The 10,003-nt window shown below is 48.9% G+C and overlaps 1 protein-coding gene across 1 annotated transcript in view; it reads left to right on the forward strand.

The window, feature by feature from the left end:
* The window catches only part of OAZ2 (ornithine decarboxylase antizyme 2), a 35,674-nt gene extending 27,335 nt beyond the window's left edge, over positions 1 to 8,339 (forward strand). The window contains 3 exon segments of the mRNA XM_009276337.1: positions 2,785 to 2,960; positions 4,857 to 4,942; positions 6,764 to 8,339. Of these exon segments, the coding sequence (XP_009274612.1) occupies positions 2,785 to 2,960; positions 4,857 to 4,942; positions 6,764 to 6,897 (396 nt within the window). The 3' untranslated portion in view covers positions 6,898 to 8,339.
* The last annotated feature ends 1,664 nt before the right edge of the window (positions 8,340 to 10,003 follow it).

A 10,003-nucleotide genomic window follows, 5' to 3' on the forward strand; every position in this document is an offset into this window, starting at 1 on the left:
ATTTTGCAGGAGTGAACTAAAACCGAACATTTGTTGCGTAAACAGGATTTTGCTTTGAGCAGCTTCCAAAGAATTCTGGGCTTCTGCGTCACGGGAACAGCTTCTCTCCCCAGCATCTCGCTGTCTCTATTTTGATGCCTAGAAATAAAATATCAGCTGCCCAAGACAGGCTGTGTGAACGTAATTCCCACTGAACCGGGGGAACTGGTTCTTTTAATCCCTGCGGTTATGCTGCCTTTGGTTCATGGGCTGTCGCATTAGGGGGCTTTTAAGTAGAGAAACCTCACTAGGTTTGGAGCGCGGGGCATAACTTCTGGTGACAGAAGGGCTGAGCCAGAAGGCTCGGAAAGCTTCTCCTCTCCTATCAGGCTCCTGCCAGTCTTCCTGCACAAATGCACGCGTGTGCCTCCCCCTCCAATGTGTCAATCCCAGCCTGCTTTTCTCAACTTCCTCACCCTGTTTTTGTTTTCACGAAGTATAAGAAAAGAAGCATCTGTGAGCTTTTCTTGAGAGAAGGATCTTTTCTGAGAGATGCTTTCTGCACAGTAACAACAACTGTAAAAGGCTCCTATAAAGTCACTGGTGAAGGATGTGCATGTAATCCCCTTGTTTTAACTTGGCTTAAAACCTGCAAAACCTGACAGCAGGCGCAGCCACGAAAACTTCTTTCAAACTCGATGAATAAACTTATTTCCTACAGGATATTTATTCTGATGAAGTGTAAACTTGTTTTTCAGCTAAGCTTTGTGGGCTTTAAACAAACGGCAGCTTCCTCTGCTCCGGTTACCAAAGCCAGGCAGTTCCTGATTTGTATGCGGTGTTACTTTGTCGCCAGCATTAACATACTCGATGGCTTCTTCCTTGTCACAATAGTCAAACCAAGAGGGATCTATTTTAATACACGTGTTACCAGGAATTAAAGCACTGGGGCACAGGCTTCAGGAGCCTCAGGACACAGGGTCTCAGAGATGTTTTTGCTGAATTGCTGGTCTTTCAGCGATGCTTCTACCATAATAGCTTGAAACACCTACACGAAAACATCTGCTTGAAAAGCCACAACACTGGGGATTCTTCCCCCTCTTACCTGGGCACCGTTGGCTGCCCATGTGTTTGTACTGCCCGTCTTTTACATGCTTCTTCACTGCAGATCCAAACTGGATTAAGTTTTCTTTGCTGTACTTGCTGCCTGTGTGTGTTATGGTCAGAGATGAGTATATGTCACTGCAGAGCATTTATTAAGCCTAGTCTGGTGAGATGCTGTCTTTCTGCAGCGATGTCACTTGTTTCATTGTCAGTCCAGCTGATTGTCAGCGGATCAGAGTTCATCATGAGCTGCTGAATTAATCACCCTGATAAAATAAAATGCCTGGAGGCCGGACGGTTGGTCACCTAATGACCCGATGGAGTAAACCACCTCCCACCCCACCCGTTGATGAGAGAGGGGCACGCGGCTTTCCCAGGCATTCCCGTGACTCGGGAACAGAGCAGACATGACTTGTATTATCTGGTTTACTTCTGCCCTTCAAAGCTGTGCAGGTGACTTTGTAAATGTGAGAGAATCAGGATGCATGAGCCTGTAACCAAGCAGATGGGAGCAGTTTAGCTTCCGCTGCAGTTGACAACGTTAACTCGGGAACCTAATGAATTTCTTCATCATTTCATTGGGGCTCTGCAGTGAAATGTGGAAATCATTATTGGGCGAGCCAACTGCCTGCAAAAATTGTCAGGAGGAGGAATGGAGTTTTAACCACGAAACTGTTTTCTAGGAACTGCTGAGCTGAATCTGAGGCGGTCTGCATGCTTGGCATTCTAGTTAGAGTAGTATTGGAGAGGGACGTGTACATCTGTGGTCTCTGGAAAAGACCTCGTCACAATCTTCAAATCTGTGTAGCTTCTGACTGTTTGGGGATTCTCTCTGCGCTGTGTATTTTCTTCCCTTAAAGCAGGAGGCAAACCATTTGCCATACCAGTTGGTTGTAAAATCTGGGAAAGCAATTTGCGGTCATCCCTTAAACAAAAAGACTGTGTTGGGGATTGGGGAGACAACGAAATTGGTCAGACTGCGGCAGCAGATGCTCTTCCAGCTCGTCGGTTCAAGTTGTGTTCTTTGAAGGGTAGTTCGTGAACCGCCCTTCAAAGATGTGGCTGGGACCTGCGGTGAATGAATGGACTCTCACTACCCAGAAATTTAATATAATGTAAATATGCAGAACTGCATTCCCTTGAATAGGAAAACATGACTAGAGGTCTGAGTACTCGTTGTGGTGTGTCCCTGAGCCTGTGAAAGGGGAAAGGAAAAGTATAATGATGGTATTTTAGTTTCACTAAGAACACTTATTTTACATTTGCATCTCTCTAGTTATACTCCCCTGGCTGTTTAGTATGTAGGACTTTACTTTTTTGTTCTTTATTTTTTGTATTAGGTTAGAATAAAAGCAAGATATTCTGGAAAATACAGGTAGTTCAGAACGACAGCTATTAACCACTTACACGCTTGTTTTGAGTGCTGAGACTCGGATATGAGCTTGCAGCTGACTGTGCATGCTTTCACGAGCTATGGTGAGTCTCACGGTGGTGAATTTTAGTGATAGGCTGAAACTCTGGACACACACCAGTCTGTAAGGGCTGGTCCCCTTTCAGGAGGGTGCTCCCACTGAAAACAGTCCCTCTGCATGCTCACTTAAGCACGGTCTCTTACATTTTTTTTTTTGGTCTACAATCTCATGGATAGTTTTCTTTAACCCTAAAGCATATTTCATGAGCTCTCCTCCCTCCCCTGCACAGGACGAGAAGATCACTGTTAACCAAGATGTCCCAGTGCACGAAGGGAAGCCTCAGATTGTCCACTTCCAGTACAAGGTCACAGAGGTGAAGACCTCCTCCTGGGATGCAGTGCTCTCTAATCAGAGCCTCTTTGTGGAAATCCCTGACGGATTATTAGCTGATGGAAGCAAAGAAGGGTAAGTTGAGGATCCCAGAGTTGTGTCTGTGGCCCTGCAGGGAGCAGGGCTTTGCTTACATGGGTGATGCTGTGCGTGTGAGGAGAATGGGCTGTATGTACAGCAGCTCTGTTCCTGGTTTGTGTATCTGAAGTACGTCCTTACTCCCTTGTCTTCAGAGAAGTGTCCTCCTGTTAGTCCTCCTTATATATTTTCTTCCCCCTTAGTGATCATTTCAGGTGGGTTACTGTTTTTTGAGTCCCTATGCTAATGAAAAATAAGCAATAAATGAGCGGAGTGATTCCTTGCATATTTTGGTACAGAAAATCTACAAGCCTTTCTCCGATTTTTATTCTGCTGGCCACTTGGCAAGCTTATTTTGGCAGGCATTTTCCTCTCTTTCAGGGGGAAAAAAACCCCTCCATTATATTGATGCGCTCCTTCTCATCAGTAGGTGGATCTGCTCTTGGAGTGCTGCCACGCAGGCGTTGGGCTCTGCCAGAGTCTCTGATTTTTCTCTGTTGGCAGAATACGGTAGTGTTTTGTCCAGACAGCTCTGCTCTGGGAAGCTTGTGTAAACGCAGCTTCCAGAGCAGCTACTTCCTGCCAAGTGCTTTGCCAGAGATCTCCGCTGGTGGGGAGCACTGTAGCGTAGATGTGGCTTTACTGGATTCCTCTGCAAAGCTCTCTGAAGTCCTCCTAAATCTCCAAGCAGGCTTCATCCGTAAATGACACAAGCTAATTAAGAAAAAAAACCTCATTGGGCACCTTCAGTAAGTGCCAGTATTCTTGCTGTCTCACGCTTGTCTCATTTGACTCCGAGTCCAGATAAATGTTTGTGTGATTTCTTCAGTCGGCCTGTAAATCCTTTAGCTGTCCAAGTTCCTGCTCTTCTGGGAGGGTATTTACCCGCCTGTGTCATCGTGACTTAAAGTGCAATTTTGTAAGATTATTTTTAGCTAGGTAAAACAGCCTAGTAGAGGCTATAATTAAAATAGTTCATTACCATATTAACAAAACCCTTGCAAATTTAATCTCCCTCGCTGCACTCCAGCCTCGCTGACTGCTGTTTAATTAGATGTCGATTGAAGCCCTGTTTGTCACTGCTCTAGCAGCCTGCCTTGTAAATGGTTACAAGGCCAGCAGTGACAGCGATGGCTCCGCCGAGCCGATCCCCAGGGCTCAGAGAGGGGTTAATGCAGCGCTGCTTCCATCAAGAGGTGGCAGAAATAATTTAGCTGGAAAGGCAGGAAGCGTGGATTCCGGGGTGCATCAGCTGTGCCGTCCAGCTGATGTGTTCAGGAAACAGCTTTGCCTGCGCACATGCTCCTTCAGTGATGGCTTTCTCTTCTCTTCTGCCTGGCGTGAGCTTTTTTTCTTCTCCTTCCATGAAGCGCAAAACTTGCAGATCCCCTCGTGTGTGTTGCCAGCGGAGGGGGATGTAGCCTGGCTCGGGATCAGCTGCGGTATTCAGCTTCCTGCGCACGAAGGCTTCTGTACAAAATCACTGGCCGGTGGGGATGGGTGCTTGTGCACGCTGGTGCCGAGGACAGTGACTTGTGGGGTGACTTGGTGTGATAGCTCTTAGTTTTGCAGGGCTGGATAGCGAAGCAGGAAGCCCATTGTTTCGGCGCCCATTGTTCACTGGAAGGGGTCTGTAAACAAGTAATCTTTCTGCCTGAAAACATCCAAACAGTTGATAAGAGGATAGCTCTTAGTTTTGCAGGGCTGGATAGCGAAGCAGGAAGCCCATTGTTTCGGCGCCCATTGTTTCGGCACCCATTGTTCACTGGAAGGGGTCTGTAAACAAGTAATCTTTCTGCCTGAAAACATCCAAACAGTTGATAATGCTCAGAGGCTTCCTCAGGACAGGACTTCCTATAGCTGATGTTCTTTTGTCTCCTTCCTCCTTGGCAGGTTATCAGCACTGTTGGAGTTTGCTGAAGAAAAAATGAAAGTAAACTACGTCTTTATTTGCTTCCGAAAAAGCAGAGAAGACAGAGGTGAGAACTCGCCCCCGCTGTCAGGTTTGCTCCCTAGATCTAAAATGGTGCTGCTGAAGCTGTACAGAACTCTGGTAATCCCAAAGCAAGGCTCCACGGGACGCTTCCTATGGCAGTAATTGTTATATGGATAATTCTCGTGGCGTTCTTGCAAATTAGAAATAGTTTCTTGTGGAGGAAGTAAGCCCTTTCTGGAGACTATGGGAGAGGGAGTATTGTGGTTTCTCCAGCAGATATGCTTTGCTGTCCTGCTGTTAAATTATTACTAGTACTGTCATGCAGAAAGCTGCTGCTGAATTACTTGGAGTATTTTCTTGTCCAGAAATTGGTTAATATTTCTGCTTTGGTAAGGAGTGGAGGTCTCCATTTGGCACCAGGCTTGTGTGATTTGGAAGGAGAAACCAGGGAGAGGTTATTACGTGGGAAATGAACACTTACAGCTTGTTGCCCTGATGCTAATCTGCTTTTTAAAGATCTCCTGGCAGTTTTGCCCTTCCTAGACCTACAGGTAATCCTGACCCTGGCTGTAGATGCTTATGGCTTAAGGGGGCTGCATTAGGATCTAAAGATAGACGCGTTGGGTGAGTGATTACGGCACGGAAGTTTGAGGAGATTTGCGGTGAGGTACCAAGCTGCGGATGTGTCACTTTAAATCTTACTAGGCGCAGGCTAGAAACCAAGCAATGGCCGTGGCAGGAGTAATTCAAACCTTAATTCTAATTTTACTCTGCTGCTTCACAAGCCGCACTGTCTTGTCTGAAACGAAGCGCGTTATTAGAGCTAAGCTGTGCTGAGCTCAGGAAGATGTCATTCCGTGTTACGATGCCAAGAATAATTTTCAGATTAAGTTCTTGCTATAAGGTCACCGCCACCACAGGCTGCATAGGTGACCTCCGCAGTGGCTGGTTACAGGAGACATCTGATACTGGGTTTTGTTTTTAAAAATGGGCTAGGTGTTGTTCTTGGACCTGGCTTATTTGTATGAGTCCTGGAGCGCTCCAGATCCTGGGTCCTTGTCTATGCAGTTGAAATTCAGTGCTGTCTTGAAAATATATAGGAGCTCTTCCGCGTGACTGTTCAGTGGCTGGAAGCTGATCATCAGAGGGTGCCGTAGAGATTAGATGCTGCGCCAGGGTAACTTTCACGGGGCACAGGGAAGCGATCGCTTTAGTAACAAGCGGGCATGCATCCAGTCACTGTGTAACATAACCTTGCCCGACCAAGACAAGGTGTGTGTGGGGACTGACCCCGCTCTGAATTTGTCCTGTGCATAAGCCGTGGTCTGAGGGTGGCTTTCCTGGGGGACCGCACTGAGCTGCGCTGAGTTGTCTTGAGTTTCCACTGAGCTCTCCTCACAGAGGCAGCAAATTTCTGCCTAGACCTTGAGTAAGTAGATTCCCGTTTACTGCTGTCTGACCCACTTTCAGGGCTCAAAGGGTGCTGGGACCCATGTAAGTACAGAATAAAAACTTTGACGTGCTGCGGGATGGCCACATGCATCCTGGCACAGCGGGGCTGTGCGGCTGGTGCAGGTAGAGAACCAACCGTCGCTGTTTCTCAGAGGGGATGGAACAGACATCGCAGGATAAACTGGCTCTGCTGCACAAGTAAAATCCCCTTCGCGCTTACGAGCAGCTGTGATGAATGCAGGAAGAGACAAGACCTCCTATTCGAGAGGGCTGTCGTGTTAAAATGGTTTCTTTCTGTGCTCTGGATGCGCTCTCAGAGGGTGTTCAGTGTACTTTGATATTCGTGGCTTCTAGGGTGATGCACGTAAGGAGGATTATTCCTGGTGGTAACAGCTTTCCTTCTCTCTGGTAGCTCCACTCCTGAAGACATTCAGCTTCTTGGGCTTTGAAATCGTGAGGCCTGGTCACCCCTCTGTCCCGTCACGGCCAGATGTGATGTTCATGGTGTACCCCCTGGATCAGAACTCTTCCTCTGATGAAGAATAGCTGCAGCGGGGGACTCCAGCATTTTCAGGTCACGCTGTTGAGGGGAGAGAGGGTTACATCTCCTTTCTTGAGGAAAGGGAAAACAAGCTTCTGTTGGACTGAAACTGCATTTCTCATTGTTAGATTGGCCTGTGTATCCTCAGAGTTGACTATCTCATTGAAATGTGTTGCCTAGAGAACTATATATACACACATGTAATCACCAAATAGTAAATGGAAGATGTTTATGAACTGGCATAGGAGCTCTTTACGTGCAGCTGTGTGGTGTGTTAGCCTAGGGGCACCTGGTGCCCAGGCCGTGCGTGGGGGAGCACAGCGGTAGATGCAGTATCAACTCCTTGACTTCTCTAAACCCGTGTTGGCCCTTTCCCAGGCACCCGATGTGCGCTCATCTGACAGACTACTTTTTTATTTTTCACTCAGACTCTTAAGTAGAAGGCATGTTTTGGGCGTTAGGCACATGGAGGAGATGTGCTCGAGTTTAACCTTTAACACTACATTAAAACCCCCGTGCGTCTCTGCTTTGGGGCGACCGATGCTGTTTTAACTGGTCTAACCTTTTTTTTTTTTTTTTAAAACTTCTTGCTCTTCCAGCTTTTGTTTTAAGCAGTCTTAACTCTGTTCAATGTTACCACTGCGCTATCACAGCGTTCAATAAAAGGGGCATTCAGATGAACCTCACACAGCTGGGGCTGCTTATTTGAAAGGAACAGAGCCTCTGGTGGGCCTCCCGTAGCGCTGCGATGGTTTCAGAGGGTCAAGCGAGTGTTCGGAGCAATACCTCCGCTCTGGGGGAGCGTTTCCTCACCTGCCTGCGGTGTGATGGTTGTGATGGTCCAAGGAGCCTAAACAGCTCGCGCCTTTATCCTCCCCCCAAGGACGGGTAAGGAGCAGGCCCGTGGCCGTCACCTCTGTTCTTCCTCCTCGCCTTTCCAAAGAGATGATCTCAAGACTTGAGACACCGAGCTAACGGCTGTATCCAAACCAAAGGGGGTTGCGTGTGGGGGCAGGCGTGGATGGCGGCTCTACCGGTCGCGGTGGGATGCTCTCCCCATCTGGGGGCTTTCCCGGGATGGAGGGATGGGACCGCAGTGCTGGTGGTAGCTCGCGTTTCATCCCTACCCCTTCTGATGTTGGAGAATGAGGTTGTGCTCTTGTCTTCGTGCCATGTGGATGTAACCTGGCTGGCTTGCTTTGAAGGCCACACGAGAAGGGTGTATTTATAAACTGTGCCCTGGAGGCGTGCCGTGAGCTCTCTTCCTGGCCTGGCTGCTTGCGTGTGGACTTGTCCTTGTGTGCTTTGTCGTGCTCTCACCCTTCTGTGGAGGATTTTGTTAAAAGCTGAAGCCGAGCCATTCCATAAACGTCATGGTCAGTGTTTTCTGTTTGGGGGAGAGAGGTGGGGCTGGGATACAAGTTTGTGTGAATAAATCATCTTAAAGTTAGCGTGAGCTCTCTTCCTGGCCTGGCTGCTTGCGTGTGGACTTGTCCTTGTGTGCTTTGTCGTGCTCTCACCCTTCTGTGGAGGATTTTGTTAAAAGCTGAAGCCGAGCCATTCCATAAACGTCATGGTCAGTGTTTTCTGTTTGGGGGAGAGAGGTGGGGCTGGGATACAAGTTTGTGTGAATAAATCATCTTAAAGTTTGTGTCTCTTTTCCCTCCTTCCCCTCCAATGAAATCAAAGGGCTGGTGGCTCTACTCCCTCTTCAATGGGGCATTAAATCCTACGTCTGGTTTAAAATTAGAGGCTGGGCACACCTCTGCCCTAGCTTTTGTTGTGGGGCCATCAGCCCCTCTTGTCCTGGCTGCGGCTCTGCAACAGGCATTGCCCCTCCTGGCCTTGCTCCAGGTGCGGTGCAGAGACAGAGGAGACCTTGCACGTGTTCCCTAGCTGAAACAACACTGATTTCTAGTTCTGGCTTTTGAAAGGCCAAGTTTTATCCCTTCCTGTAGCTAGAGCTGCCCCAACTCCTTCCCTGGGCTGGTGGGTGCTTCCCGGGGTGTTTCTGCATGCGCCAGGACCCTGCTGCCACCCCCTTGTGCTCCTCTACCGGCACATCCCTAATGTGACGGGGTGGGAACCACTTTGCTCCTTCCTTACTGGTAAAATTTACTGGTAAAGTGTAAGGTCCTGGTCATGGGAGCCTGGAGTGGGGATGGTCTCCTGAGCTTGTTAATAAGCTGCAGTTATTAAGCTGTGCCAATGCATCTGCCTCTCTGACAAGTACCAAATACTTGCTTGAGCCAGGGCAGGAAAGCGTGGTCAAATGTAAAGGTCTCAGGAGTGGCTTCAGAAATACCCTCTTGAAAAATCTGATTTTTCTCGGTGCTGCCTAGCAAAGCGCCTACCGTTGCCAAGCTGGAGGAGCCAAGCTCTGCCCTGTGGCACACCGCGCCCCCAGCTGCCTCCTCCAAAGGGGGCTCCCTGGGGCGGTGGAGACGGGCTCGCCTGGTGCAGGCCAGGACCCTGGCAGGCCGTGGGGCAGCTGCCCCAGGGGTTCAAGCCTGACCCAAACTGTCACGGCTGAGCTTGGCTGCAGCATCCCCAGGTGGAGCTGTGTCGGCTGGTGGCAGAGTGGAGGGGCCAAATCCAGGTGCGCAGGGCCTGCATGCAAGCAGGAGGGTGCTGGGGGGGCAGGACCTGCTGCCCCACTGGGCCACCCCCCCTCAGCCTCGGTGGCCGTGGACCGATCAGCTTGGCACCAGGAGCAGCACGTCTGCTTCAGCCCTCTCGGATGCCCCAGACATGGGGGACCCCCCCGTCTTCACCCCCTAAAAATCACTGGCCACAGCTTTTGGGGACAAAGGACCAGAATTCAGGGGAGCAGGAAGAAAAAGCCACCCTCACAGGTTTGTGATTGTCTCTTAAAAAGATTTATTCTCTCTCCTTGCCCAAATGTACAAAGGCAAGAAGTGTACAGTTTGTATATATATATATTTATATATATATATATAAAAAAACAAGGAACTTGGTAATAATGTACACTTTACAGAAGGGCAGAATCAGGAAGACTGAAATGAAACCCAACACAGCAACGCCAATGGAAACGAGCTATAAACACCAACGGTTTGACGCCCTGGCCGGCCGCCCGCGGGGCCCGGTGGG

Source organism: Aptenodytes forsteri, unplaced genomic scaffold (genome assembly GCF_000699145.1).
Source record: "Aptenodytes forsteri isolate BGI_AS27 unplaced genomic scaffold, ASM69914v1 Scaffold113, whole genome shotgun sequence".
Lineage (NCBI taxonomy): Eukaryota > Metazoa > Chordata > Aves > Sphenisciformes > Spheniscidae > Aptenodytes > Aptenodytes forsteri.